The 15,304-nt window shown below is 42.2% G+C and overlaps 1 protein-coding gene across 1 annotated transcript in view; it reads right to left on the bottom strand.

Annotated features, from left to right (window-relative positions):
* MYO1F (myosin IF) overlaps positions 1 to 15,304 on the bottom strand; it is a 93,821-nt gene that overhangs the window by 51,864 nt on the left and 26,653 nt on the right. Inside the window, exons 2-4 of the mRNA XM_081958333.1 lie at positions 8,249 to 8,383; positions 6,416 to 6,505; positions 5,677 to 5,771 (exon numbers count right to left, since the gene is read on the bottom strand). Of these exons, the coding sequence (XP_081814459.1) occupies positions 5,677 to 5,771; positions 6,416 to 6,505; positions 8,249 to 8,383 (320 nt within the window). The remainder of the gene's footprint in view (positions 1 to 5,676; positions 5,772 to 6,415; positions 6,506 to 8,248; positions 8,384 to 15,304) is intronic.

Raw genomic sequence — 15,304 nt, 5'->3', positions numbered from 1 at the left:
GTTTGAGAGAGGGGGAGGAAGGGAGAGAGGGAGGAAGGAGGGGAAGGAGAAGAAAAAGAAAAAGAAAGAAGGAGCAAAGGAGAAAAACAAATGCTGTCGCTTTAAATTGGAACTGAGCATGCCTGGCTGTGGAATTCTGGGAGCTGAAGTCCACAAGTCTAAAAATATTTGAAACTCAGCACTGTGTCAGTGCCTCACCAGTCATAAACCTCACCGCACGTCACTGGAAGGAAGGGAGGGAGGGAGGGAGGGAGGGAGGGAGAGAGGGAAGAAGGGAAGCCCCCCTCCTAGAGAATAAAATATTTTGGGGAATTTTAAAAGAGACAGAATATTATATTTCCCCAAAGGAGAAATAGAGAAAAATCTTAACAAAGTCAGCAAGCAGCTCCAAGCCTTCCTGCCATAGCCTCAAGCCTTTAGAGATGGATATTTTGTGCCTATTAAGGTATTTATCCTATTCATAAACAAAATGCCTTCAGCCACAGCTCTCACAGAAGGCTGGATCTGATGGGATTAAGAATTTACATTTCCCCATCTAAATTGTAAGGACAAGACATGACCTTTAGGACATAATAGGATTACCCTACCGCCATTGGAATAGTAAAAGACACAAGGCTCACTACATTGCACAACCCCCCTGGAGCATTTCAATCACCAAACCTATAAAAATGTACCCACTCACCCAGCCAATGGTCAGCCACCCCAGGAACATGCTGCTGTCACTGAAATTTCTCGAAAATCAAATAAACAGAGACCTTCTTTCCTTTTATTTCCAGCATTTTTCTCTCCTGGCTTGGAATCTGACTGGGTTATTCTTCAGGAAGGAAGGAAGAAAGGAAGGAAGGAAGGAAGGGAGGGAGGGAGGGAGGGAGGGAGGGAGGGAGGGAGGGGGGAGGAAGGAGGGAGGGAGGGAAGGAAGGAAGGAAGGAAGGAGGGTTGGATAGACAGGCAGGTAGGCTGCTTAACAGCAAGAAGAAATAATGGAATACAGGTATTCCTCACCTTACAACTATTCGTTTAACAACAGTTCAAAGTTACAGCAATCCTGAAAAAAGTGACTTACAACCGGTCCCCAAAGTTATGACCATTGCTCTCCCTGCTTAGTCACATGACCATGATTTGGGCACTTGGCAGCTACCTTGTATTTGCAACAATCGCAGTGTCCTGCGGTCACACAATTGTTTGTTTTATTGGATTTATATGCCGCCCTTCTCCCAAAGGACTTGTGATTTGTGACCTTCCCAATTGTTTCTGCCATGCCAAGTCCATGGGAAAAACCAGATACACTTAATGATTGCGTGATTCATTTAAAGATCACACAATTTGCTTAACAATTGCAGTAAAAATTGTCATAAAATCAGATCCGGTTGCTTGACAATTTCCTTTACAACCACATCACTTAATGACCAAAACACCTATACCAATTGTGGTCCTCAATCGAAGCCTACCTATATTTGGATAAATGTATTTAAGAAAATGAAAATACTCTGTAGAGATTCTCAGTCATCCAGGTCATGGTTGTCCCAAAGGTGCTTTTTCAGGAGACAATTTGACTTTCTTGTTTTTTCTTGGAAGAATAAGATAATTTAGATCATTAGATAATTTTTATTGGTTAAAAGGTTCAGCGTTTTCTCTTTTTGCATTTCCACCCTAAAAGGTTGTATGGCATGTAATGAAACTACAGAATTTTGAATAGAGGGAAAAGCCCATATCGCACAATACAATACGAACAGGAGCTTCCTGCTCTTTCTAATACCAATTGCCAATCGATATCGCTCACCTTATATTGTTTCCCCTTCTATTATATATCATTTGTATTTCACCATTCTTAACTTAATTTTTACATAGATGGCCAAAAGAGATCAAAGTTGAACAGCCGTCTTTCAGCAGAGGCGGAGGGATACCACGTCATCTATCTCCAGTTTACAACACAGTCCTTTCGACCTAGCTACTTGCGGGATCGTATCCTGCCCCATACATCCCTGCGACCAATTTGCTCGCACAGAGAGGGACTCCTCCAGGTGCCGTCCACCAGACAATGTCGGGGGGCGGCGTCTAGAAGTAGAGCCTTCTCTGTCGCGGGCCCAGCCCTGTGGAATGACCTTCCCCCGGATATTAGGATTACCTCCGACCTCCGCGCCTTCCGGATAAAGCTCAAGACGCACCTATTTCAAGTAGCTGGCCTGGCTCAACCATAGTTCGCGCACACTGCTCCTGACGGGTTTTTTAATTTTTGGTGACTTTTAGACTTTTATAAGGGGATTTTAAATTATGTTTTAATTTGTCTTTTTATCTTCATACCTCCTCCATGTACACGTGTTTGTTTATTCTTTGTGTGTATTGTCTTTTTCGTTTTTATGTGTTTTATTGTACGCCGCCCCGAGTCCTTCGGGAGAGGGTGCGGCTTAGAAATAAATTTATTATTATTATTATTATTAACAGTTCCAAGAAGGCTCCAAACCCATTTGCACTACTCAGGACACAGACAAATCACCAGGTGGCCTCAACGACTCTCTAAAAGGATGCAAATGACCAGCTGTCTGCAAGGAGTATTCATCCTTCCATTCCCCATCATCCAGTCAGAGCTGAAGAAGCTTCTTGGATGAGAAGCGAAATGTCTTTAAAGTAAAACCAGAAAGTCCAGTTGCCTCTTGAAAAAGCACCCTTGGGTCTCCTAGTTCTTTTTCCATTTTTATACGGTGAAATAAAACTGAGGGGGAAGGGTGGAAAGATCAAAGATTTGATCTCTTTTTGATCAAAAAGCATTGCCAAACCCTGTACTTGCGACCACAATTGGGGACCAGAATTTCGGTTGCTAAGCAAGGTGGTTGCTAAGTGAGTCATGTCCTATTTTATAACCTTTTTTGCCACAGTTGTGAAGAAAATCTTGTGGTTTGTTGAGCAAATCCAGCTTCCTCCATTGACTTTGGTTGTTGGAAGGTGACTGGGAAAGTGACAAATGGAAATCACATGATCCCAGGACAGTGCAACTACACAGTGTAAATGCACACCAGATATCAAATGCCAAAATGTGATCTTGTGATCCTGGGGATGCTTCGCCAGTCATAAGTTCAAGGACTGCTCATACGTGATTTTTTCCAGTGGTGTTGTAACTTCGAACAGTCGTTAAATAAATAGTTGTAAGTTGAGGACTACCAGTTTACTCCTCCCAGAGTCGTTTTGTTCTGACCCAGGCTTTCTTAGAAAGCAAGAAGCAAAGTAAACAAAACTTCTTTTATTTACACAGCTGTGAATTCCTTTCATTCACAGTCAGCAAGGCTTTTAGCAAATAGGCTTTCAGAGGAATGTTTATCCACACGCACCTTATCTCGTATGGAGCGCTGACAGACAACTAGTTTCCAAGCACAGGGCAAAACAAAACTTGGCACAGGGTCTCTTATAATCGCCAATAGAACTTTCCACTTTTGACAAGACCAAATGAACAAATTGTTTCCTGCAAAAGCCCCCTCCCCCTTCGCTCCTCTTTTCTTTCCTGTGGGAGGGGCCAATCACCTCCAAGGTGTGCCTTTACTCTTAAGTCGACCCTGCTTTGTTATTTTTCTTGTCTTCTGGCAGCTCTGCGCAGGCACACACTTGGAACAGGCTCCAGCTGTTCTTCTGCCTCACTGCTGTCTAACTGCCTCCGATGCAGAGCCCTCGTCTGAGCTTTCCTCAACCCCCCAGGACTGGCCCATGTTCCTCCCCAATCTCCTCTCTGTCCGACTCTACTGGCAGCTCCGCTGGCTGCTGGTGGGCCACAACATATTTCTGGTGAGATAGACAGCTGTATAAATTTAATAAATAAACAAAAAGGGGTTCCTTTGCTATCCTGATCTGCTAGTCAAGCAGACCGAGGTTTTTGCTTATAGATTCACAAACTTCAGGATCTTCCTATTTTAAGTGCAACTTAAATAGTCCAGGAACATTTGCAGAGGGAGTTCAAGAAGACCCACCATAAGGGCTTTTATTGCACAGTTCTTACTGCCATCTTGACTTTTCTGACCCCTTGTGTTGTATATGTCTGTTCCCCAGTCCAGGCCTTCCAGAATACAGCACCCATCAGTCTAATTACTGGTCCCTGCAATCTGCAGTTTGTGGGGTCCTTGGTGCTCTCGTGAGTAATGTTGGAAGAAACGTCCTTCTGGGTTCGGCTCCAAGTGGGGAAAAAAGACACTGGAGACATGGAGGCTGCTTGGAAAGATGGTTTTAATGGTGGACAGGACCGCATGGCTTGAGTCCTGAACAGAAAAGGTGATCACATGCTTCAGTGTTGGGTGGAGAAGAAGAGAAGGAAGGGCTGAGATGCTAAAAGTCCCTGGTTTTATGCCCTCTCTGGCCTTTGATCTTGAGCTTGTATTCTGATTGGTTGTCCGACTCCCATGGGCCCATGCAGGGACAACTCTCTAGGCTGTGTTTTGAATCCAGGTTTGGTTGAGTTCTCAGATGCCATGTGGTGAGTTGGGCAAAGGCTAATCATGCCTTAATCCCATCACCCTGGAGCTGAAGGGGAAATCTCTTTATTATGTAGAATAGACTGGCTTGGGCATCTTAATGGCCCATTGACAAAGTGGGTGGGGGCAGGAAGCTGCAGGGAGCTACTCTGTCTTTAAAACATGTTTCTCCCTTTTCACATGCAGGGTAATATTCTGCCTTTTCAATATTTCCGAGGATATTTCATTTTTCTGGGAGAAGGCTGGGTGATAACGTCCTACAGTAGTATGTAGATATTGTTTGTTTCTCCAGGTATAGAGATAAACACCATCTACATACATACCACTCAAAAGAGACAATCCAAACACCCAAAAGGAAACAAAAAGATCCCAACAACGTGAAGGAAGTTAGCACCCACCCCCTCTCTTAGGAAAATGAAATATTTTAGGAAATATTAAAAAGGGCAGAATAATTCCCCTAAAAGGGAGGCAGAAACTCAGCCTCCCCCCCACCTTTGTCAATGGGACATTAAGGCCTGAGCCAGCTCATCTGCAGCACAAAATATATGGCCTTCAGGACGTGATAGGATTAGCCCTCTATCCATCTCACCACATGGCATCTGGGAAGACTACATCAGCCAGAAAGGCTCAGCCAAGCCTGGGACACAGACAGCCTACAAAGTTAGCTAAGACTCCCGTCCCCTGGGAGTCTGACCACCAATCAGAATATATTTCTTACACAGGAACAGGAAGCTCCAAGGCACGGCCCAAGAGAGGGTCTAAAACTCAGGCTCCCTCAGCATCTCTTCCCTTTTCCCCCCAAGTTCTTCAAGGAATGTGATTCCCCCACCCACCCAGGACCTCAAACCATGTGGTCCTGTCCATCATTAAAAACCATCTTTCCAAGCAGTCTCCATGTTTCCAATATCTTTCTCCCTACTTGGAACGGAACCCAGAAGGAATCCATTCCTTCCAACAATTTTCTCGCCAGCAGTCAGTATCCACAAGCAGACATTAACGTCAAGACGAAACCAACAATCAAGAAGAAACAATATCCCAATCAAGGAACTACCAGTGCAGATCAACAAGCTAACAGTAAATAACAGTCTAATCAAGGAACCCTTTTAGCACTGATGATGTTACCTAGTTTGGTAATGAAATGTCTGCAAGAAAACCACCAAGCTCAGACAGTGCTAAGGACCCTACATGAGCTACAAATATTCTCTTTTGTCAATATGAAATTTACCTGATGATGACACATTGGTTCTCTCCATCAATGAGCATATTGCGGTACATGTTGTCTGTTAGCGCATAGATGTGAGGTGGATTCTCATACTGAGCCTAGAATATAAATCGGAGGTCCACAATCAGGAATTAATCTTTGTATTCATGGTCTGAGTTTTACTTTCTTGTTTCTAATATATATAAAGGGGGCTTTATGTTTGCAGTGGAACTCACGATTTTTACTTTTTGACTCCTGCAAATGGCCTAATAACAAACAAGGGAGAAAATTCCCACCACACCACATGAAGCAATTAAATTTAATTAAACGTATTACATTGTAATAAATAAAAAGATTGCATACATGAATTTGTACTAATCTGTGATTTCGGTAAACCGGATTGATTGATTGATTCATACATGAATTAATTTGAGCTCATTGATTTAAAGGAACATGAAATAAAACCAACATTTCTGGGGATCATCCCAAAAATCAATGCAATGTATCATCCTGATTTGCTGGATAATACCAGCAACCTGATGCAATGCAATAGTTCTACATTTCTTGCTTTAATTTGCAAAATGTTGGATCAAATCGTTATTTTTACCAGCCTTCCTCAAAGAATGATATCATTATACAAACCATTTTATGGGGTGGGTTAAAAATGTAACTGGATAACAAAATAGATTGTAAGAAATTCAAGGAATGGGATTGTTCAGATTTCTTGGCTCTGATATCCATTCTTCTCATTGAATTAACTCACCGCTCCTTGATAGAGTTCAATTTCTCGATCTGTAAAGTAGGGCATCTGCTTGAAGGGGTTGACAGATATAAGGACTGGTCCAATATAGGTCTGAGCATTGCTTTATTAAGGTCCAGAAAGAGGGGGGAAAAAGGTCCTGTGATTTCTTTAAAAATGTTTGCGCTCAAAAACCTAGAGATTTGCAGCCACTTCGGCTGACATCTCGTAGGCCAGACAATGTGCACTGAAAAAGTGGGCATCTCGAGGTATCAAACTATACCTGCAAGATATCCATAGACACTTTCCTAACTGCAGATCCTTTGTCTTCATGCCTGAATATAGACTTTATATGTGGATATAGATATATGTATACATATAACAATAGCACGTAGACTGCTTCAAGTGCTTTTACAGCCCTCTCTAAGCGGTTTACAGAGTCAGCATATTGCCCGCAACAACCTGGGACCTTATATATCTCTATATGTCCTCATAAATCAAGGACTACCATATAGGTAGTCCTTGACTTATGACCAGTTGCTTAGTGACTGTTTGAAGCTATGACCTCCCCCACCCCCAATAGCAATAGCACTTAGACTTATATACCACTTCACAGTGCTTTTACAGCCCTCTCTAAGCGGTTTACAGAGTCAGCATATTGCCCGCAACAACCTGGGACCTTATATATCTATATATGTCCTCATAAGTCAAGGACTACCATATAGGTAGTCCTTGACTTATGACCAGTTGCTTAGTGACTGTTTGAAGCTATGACCTCCCCCCCAAATAGCAATCAGACTTATATACCGCTTCACAGTGCTTTGCAGCCCTCTCTAAGCGGTTTACAGAGTCAGCATATTGGCCCCGACAATCTGGGTCCTCATTTTACCCACCTCGGAAGGATGGAAGGCTGAATTTTGAGCCTGGTGAGACTCGAACTGCAGGCAGCCAGCAGTCAGCAGAAGTAGCCTGCAGTACCGTATTCTAACCACTGCGCCACCACGGCTCTAGGTACTTATAACCCAGTTCTGAACTTCCAATGGCTGCCGTTCTGTGATCACATGACCGCATTTCAGTTGCCTGGCAACCAGCCTGCATTCATGGCGGTTTGCAGCGTCCTGCAGTCATGCGCCCATAATTTATGAGATTTTTGCTGAAAACTGGTATTGACTTCCAGTTTTTGGCAAATCCCACCCTCACCGCCACAAACAATGGTTTCACTTAACAACAGCCAGAAAAGCAGGCAGGCTCCATTACAGTTGTCACAATGGTTGACCGAACAAAAGGCTTTTTCTGATCAAATGTACTCAATTGATCCTTTCAATATCCCCCCCATCATCCCCCCCTTTTTTAAATAAGGATAAAAGCAGGGGTGAAATGCTACTGGTTTTGACCGGTTCACTAGAACCGGTAGTAAAAAAAAAAGCTTCAAAAGTGGAGGGAAAAAAAGGTTCCGTGACACTCAGCTTCGTCGTGTGATCGTCGGAAGCTTTCCCCCCCCCCCTTTTTAAAGTATTTTTTAACTACCTATTCGCTGGAACCAGTAGTAAAAAATGCTTTAAAAAGTATTTTATTTATTTATTTTCAATATTTCTAGACCGCCCCCTCTCCCCGAAGTGGGAGGGGGAATTGCGCGGATCATTTGTGAGTGCGCGATCGCCAGTCCCTCTTTATTTCACTTTTTAAAGCATTTTTTTACTACCTATTCGACCGAACCGACAGGAAAAAAACTGCTTTAAAAAGTGGGGGAAAGTTGACCACGCCCACCCGGTCACATGCCCCCCCCGCCCCCTCCAAGCCATGCCCACAGAACCGGTGGCAAAAAAATTTAGATTTCACCACTGGATAAAAGGATACGAAAATATAATCATCCATGTAACGTTTCTTCAGATTTTCAACGATGGCATCTTCATTAATTTTGGAGAGCAAGACCATGTCATCCACCCCGCTCTGTTTGACATGGCTTTGCCAATGAAAACGTTCCTTGCTGCCCTTTAAGAGAGAAGAAGAAAAGAGATTTAATCCATGAGAAAGTAACTCTGGATTACATTAGTGATTGATCCATTTTTCTTTGCTCAGACTGGAGTGGATGGAGTTATAGTCAACACACCTGGAAGACACCTGGTTGAAGAAGTATGAGATACAGGTAGTCCTCAACTTACAACCATTCGTTTAATCACCACCTTCTTCTAACGACCCCTTAATCCCTTGCGGGGTGAAGTCTGGACAACTGAATGGAGCTAGCAGTGTGTTTTAATGGCCGGATGCCATTCTTGTTGCCAATGCGGAGTTTTGTTCAGCAGATATATTCTCAGTGTGCCCAGAGAGAGAAATATCTGCCTCTCCCTAGGATCGAACTCACAGCCTCATGATTGTGAGTTGAGAGCTCCACCTCTAGGCCACCACACCACTCTATACAACAATTTGTTTAATGACCATTCAAATTACAACAGCACTAAAAAAGTGACGTATGACCAGTTCTTATATTTACGACTATTGCAGCATTCCCCATAGTCATGTGATCAAATTTCAGCTGCTTGGCAAATAGCATGTATTTATGATGGTTGCAGCATCCTGGGGTGCTGGGATTGTTACCCAAAACCTTTCTAGCAAGCTTCTGACAAGTAAAGTCAATGGGGAAAGCCAGATTCACTTAATGATTTCATGATTCACTTAACAACGTCAGAGATTCGCTTAACGACAGTGCGAAACAAGTCATAAAATGTGGGCATGACTCGCTTAACAACTGCCTTGTTTAGCAATAGAAACTTTAGGCTCAATTGTGGTAATAAATTGAGGATTACGGGTAACTATTATCCCTTGCAGATTTTAAAAAAAAAACAAAATTGCATTTGTAATAAAAATCTCCCTTCTTTCAACCACCAGCTAAAAACCTTTGCATATCTTCAGGTTTTGGAAATAGAGCTTTTCTTTGGCACCTCTGGTTTTAATCTTTAATCTTTAATCCAATCATCCTCAAGGGGAAAACAACTCAAGAAGCTTGGGAAATTTTGAAAAATTAGATTACAAAAGCCCAGTCTAGCACAATACCAATGAAGAAGAAAAATAACAGCTCCCAAAAGAAACCAGATGGCTGCATAAAGAACTCTCTGACAAATTGAAAGACAAAAAAGATAAATATAAAAAATGGAAAGAGGGGGACTTATCTAAGGCAGAATATCAGCAAATATCCCGAGCCTGTAAAGATGAAGTGAAGAAAGCTAAGGCTCACAATGAAGAAAGGGTTGCCACAAAAGTAAAAAATAACAAAAAAAAGCTTCTTCCAACATGTTAAAAACAAGAAAAAAGTTAAGGAAACAATTGGTCCATTGCTGGGAGAAAGTGGCAAGAAGGTGACAAGCAACAGGGAGAAAGCAGAACTATTTCACTCATTTTTTGCATCTGTCTTTACACAAAGGGATAAAACAGTCCAACCTATCAAAAACAGCACCACAAACATCAGATTAGGAACAAAATTTGAAATAGGGAAGAAAATGATAAGTGAGCACCTGTCTACCCTAGACGAGTTCAAATCACCAGGACCGGATGGATTACACCCCAGGGTTCTGAAGGAACTGGCAGACGAGATCTTAGAACCACTGAACTATATCTTTCAGAAATCCTGGAGCACTGAGGAACTACCAGAGGACTGGAAAAGAGCTGATGTGGTTCCCATCTTCAAAAAAGGAAAAAAAATAGATCCAGGAAACTACAGACCTATCAGCCTGACCTCAATACCAGGAAAGATTCTGGAAAAGATAATCAAGCAACGAATTAGCGAACACCTAGAAATAAACAAAGTAATAGCCAAAAGCCAACATGGGTTTGTCAAAAACAGATCATGCCAGACTAATCTTATTGCATTCTTTGACAAAATGACAAAATTAGTGGACCAGAGGAATGCCGTCGATATAGTTTACTTGGACTTCAGTAAGGCATTTGATAAGGTAGACCATAACCTACTACTAGATAAAGTAGAAGAATGTGGGTTAGACAGCATCACCACCAGATGGATTCGTAACTGGCTGACCAACTGCACTCAACGTGTAGTCCTCAATGGAACTGCATCTACATGGAGGGAAGTATGCAGTGGAGTACCCCAAGGCTCTGTTTTAGGCCCAGTACTCTTCAACATCTTCATCAATGATTTGGATGAGGGAATAAATGGGGAACTCATCAAATTTGCAGATGACACCAAGCTAGCAGGAATAGCCAACACTCCAGAAGATAGGCTTAAGATACAGAAGGATCTTGACAAACTTGAACATTGGGCACTATCTAATAAAATGAAATTCAATGGTGAAAAGAGTAAGGTTCTACATTTAGGCAAGAAAAACAAAATGCACAGGTACAGTATAGGTGGTACCTTCCTCAATAGTAGTAACTGTGAGAGGGATCTTGGAGTCCTAGTGGACAACCATTTAAATATGAGCCAGCCGTGTGCAGCAGCTGCCAAAAAAGCAAACACAGTTCTAGGCTACATAAACAGAGGGATAGAATCAAGATCAGTGAAGTGTTAATACCACTTTATAATGCCTTGGTAAGGCCACACTTGAACAGGGGTGGCGAACACGCGGCTCGCGAGCCGCATGCGGCTCGTGGCCAAAATAAATGAGGCTCTTTGCCTCTTACCATTATTTAGTATACTGTGGCTCGGATCGCGCGCTAAACCCGGAAGTACGGTCGACGCGATGACGCTTGCCTGCGCTCCACCAGCTCGGCTTCCGTTCCCAGCCGAGCTGGTGGAGCGCAGGCAAGCGTCGTCGCGTCGACCGTACTTCCGGGTTTAGCACGCGATCCGAGCCACAGTATACTAAATAATGGTAAGAGGCAAAAAGCCTCATTCATTTTGGCCGCGAGCCGCGTGTTAAGTTAAGATGAAGTCTTAAGTTAAGATGAAGTGGAAGATGGGTAATAATTAGGGGAATGGAGACTTTGGGTTGTGGAGTCCACTTTTTTAAAAAAATACAAAAAAAACAGCCCTTAGAACTTGAACTTTGCTAATCAGAATAAAATGCTAAGTAGTCAGAGGAAGGTTGTAGCAGTACTGTCAGTCACCTATTGCACCTCATCATGAATCAAGTATTCTATATTTTAAAAAATACAAACTTATATCTTAGTTACTAGAGATCAAAGTGTCCAAGGAAATAGATTAATTCAAATGCAATGAATTAATCATTATAGTGAAGTTAAAAGACAAGCAATTATCAGAATGGTGGCTATGGCAGAGATCTTTCTAAATTTTTAACATTTCATTTAACTTAAAATACTGGAAGTTGGAAAAGATTGGTGATCTGCCAATCATTTGTAGATATACCAAACCCATAGAATCACAGGGTTGGAAGGGACCACAGAGGTGATTGTTCAATTTTATCTTTAAATAAGATTAAGACAATTTGCTTTGTAATCCAGTCTAAGATTAAGAAATGCTGCTCCTCTATATCTTTCTTTTGAGTCTTGTATGATTTTGAATCTTGCTCCCCCACCCCACCACCCAGCTTCCAGTTGGTGTCATTTGGAATAAAACATTTATCTTAGATAATATCTAAGTTTCAAGGAATTGTTCATTTCATTCAATAATTTGTTATAATTGTTTTCAAATGTATTATTATTATATCCTATTAAATAAGAGTTCTAGATATTTCACTATATTTTTCTCATATCCCAATCCCCCTTTTCATGTTTTTTTTTCATTGGAAATTGAATGCCTTATTATCTTACTTTTCATTTAATTTTTTATCTCTAAAAGGTAGCCAAAAATCTTTGGATTCTGCCATTAGTATCTTATGGAGCTTTGTGTTTGCATAATCGTTACTACTATATCATTTGCATAGCATTTCATCTTGTATCTCTTTCTACCTGAATCTTTAGCTGAAATATTTGTTTAGCTTTTCAGTTCTGGCCCGCCAGGACCTCCTAACCCAGGGGTGTCCAAACTTGGGAACTTTAAGACTTGTGGACTTCAACTCCCAGAATTCCCCAGCCAAGTTTGGACACCCCTGTCCTAACCAATTACAAATAATAAAAGAGAAAATGCCCATCCTTGCCTTTGACTTTCCATATTAAAAGATTGTAGAGATTATTCCATTTACTGTGAATTTTAACTTGTCAAAAGCTTTGTGTCTAAAAATATTTCCGTTGCCTTCCGTTGCAGCTCTAATGGGTTTATAAAAATTTATAACAAAAAACACCTGACTGAGCATGTTATATTATGTGTTTAATATATTATTGTTAAAATTATATGCTTTTGTGTGAGTGTTTGTCTGTTTTGGCAGGTCACTGCGTGGTGTGGCTCTCTGACTCTCACAGTTTAAAATTTTGGCTCTTTTTGTCGAACTTGTTCGCCACCCCTGCACTTGAATACTGCATTCAGTTTTGGTCACCACGATGTAGAAAAGATGTGGAGACTTTAGAAAGAGTGCAGAGAAGAGCAACAAAGATGATTAGAGGACTGGAGACTAAAACATATGAAAAACGGTTGCAGGAACTGGGTATGTCTAATTTAATGAAAAGAAGGACTAGGGGAGACATGATAGCAGTCTTCCAATATCTCAGGGACTGCCACAAAGAAAAGGGAGTCAAGCTATTCTCCAAAGCACCTGAGGGTAGAACAAGAAGGAATGGGTGGAAACTAATCAAGGAGAGAAGCAACTTAGAACTGAGGAGAAATTTCCTGACAGTTAGAACAATTCATCAGTGGAACAGAAGTTGCCTCCAGAAGTTGTGAATACCCCAACACTGGAAGTCTTTAAGAAGATGCTGGATAGCCATTTGTCTGAAATGGTATAAGGTTTCCTGCCTAGGCAGGGGGTTGGACTAGAAGACCCCCAAGGTCCCTTCCAACTCTATTATTCTAAATGATAAGGGTTTCTGTTGATTATGTTTGAAGAAGAAAGAGGGAAAATGTAAGGACAAGATCCTGAAATTGTGAGCCACATTTCTGGTGGGATGTGTGAATTCCTCCTGAGCTTGCAACATACCCAGGCTTGTTACAATACTTGAAGAAAAATCAAAAGCTTTAGAACAGCTGGGGAGCATACTTTAGATGATGATAAAGGCTGAGGATTTATCAAGTCTAACAAAGGACGTTTACAAATGAAACAACAGAACTATTGTCCCTCCTCCTGAGGGTCCCTTTCTTATTACCTTTATTTCTTCATATGAGAAATCCCATTATTTTTATTTATCATAATTGTACAGCTGTCCATCTCATACGAAAATGACACTGGTGGCGTACTGTCATGCCTTTACACTGGGCCTTCAGGCCTGCCACATTTTCTATTGTGGAAAAGTGGGAGGGGGGATATATAGTCAAAACAATATTCCTTTCTCAGAAAGTCAAGGTCATCTTGCCCTGCACTTGGAGTGGTGTGACTGGGAGGCATCTCCAGTTGGGACGGTGCCTAATTGGGCCATGTGACAGATGTGTTGGTGCTGGGCAGGGACTTGGACTTTCTTGGACTTTCCAGGGGAAAACCTGGAAGCTTTCAGATTCGGGTTTTCCCAGATGTGCCAATATGACATCTCTAATAAAATGAAACTTTGAGGAAACTCAAGTCTCGAGTCTTCTTTCGTTGGGGGTGTTACTTGGAACCCTGACACATACAATATTTATTTTTGGGAAATCTCTACAAGTTCTCTTCATCTTGTTCTCATCTATATATATGATAAAGTAGGAGAGCTTGTGGCTTAGTGGCTAATACAACTGCCTAATATGTAATACAGCCCAGGTTCAATTCCCAGTAGGGATATGGCTAGCTGATGAGAGCTAAATAGCTTGAAATAGATCTATACTAGTATCCCTTTATTTATTTATCAGCACAAATGCAACACAAATGTAACAAGGCAACATAAAAAAATGGCTTTCTGCCTGGATGGCTCCTAGAGTGAGACAGAAAAGGGAAGCAGTATGCTACCTCCCATATTTGGGCATACCAGGGGTTGTGACACAATACATACCTATTTCCCTAGTTTAGCTGATAAAGGAGGAAGCCACCGGACAGTCCCTGAAGCCGTCAGAATGCTTAAAACGATCCTCCGAGCAAACCGGAAGTCACTTCCAGTTTGCTCGGAGGTGCTTTTAAGCGTTCCGAAGGCTTTAGGGAAGCCTCCAGACGGTCCCCTGAAGCCTCCGGAGGGTCTCCGGGGGGGGGGGCGGGGAAGGCTCTTTTCGCCCTCCCCAGGCTCCTATAAAGCCTCTGGAGCCTGGGGAGGGTGAAAAAAGCATGTAGAAATGGGGGGTCGCGCCTGTAGTGTGCGCATGCCCACTGGAAGGGGGTCGCGCATTGCATTATGGGTGCAGCATGTCCGCACACGACCCCCTGCGCTCCCCCCACTTGTGGCACGTGAGCCAAAAAAGGTTCGCTATCGCTGGCCTAATATGTAATACAGCCCAGGTTCAATTCCCAGTAAGGGTATGGCAAGCTGCTGAGAGCTAAATAGCTTGAAATAGATCTATAATAGTCTCCCTTTATTTATTATCAGCACAAAAGATACACGCACACACACACACACACACACACACACACACACTATATTGCCAAAAGTATTCGCTCACCCATCCAAATAATCAGAATCAGGTGTTCCAATCACTTCCATGGCCACAGGAGTATAAAATCAAGTACCTAGGCATGCAGACTGTTTTTACAAACATTGATGAAAGAATGGGTCGCTCTCAGGAGCTCAGTGAATTCCAGCGGTGGAACTGTGATAGGATGCCACCTGTGCAAGAAATCCAGTAATGAAATTTCCTCGCTCCTAAATATTCCACAGTCAACTGTCAGCTGTATTATAAGAACGTGGAAGTGTTTGGGAACGACAGCAACTCAGCCATGAAGTGGGAGGCCACGTAAACTCGTCCAACATCAGTGTGTGACCTCACAAATGCGCTTCTGGAAGAATGGTCAAAAATTC

The sequence above is a fragment of the Natrix helvetica genome (assembly GCF_964273705.1).
Source record: "Natrix helvetica genome assembly, chromosome: 1".
NCBI classification, from domain to species: domain Eukaryota; kingdom Metazoa; phylum Chordata; class Lepidosauria; order Squamata; family Natricidae; genus Natrix; species Natrix helvetica.
Note: the sequence above shows the minus strand (reverse complement) of the source record. Positions and strands in the feature narration are given on the sequence as shown.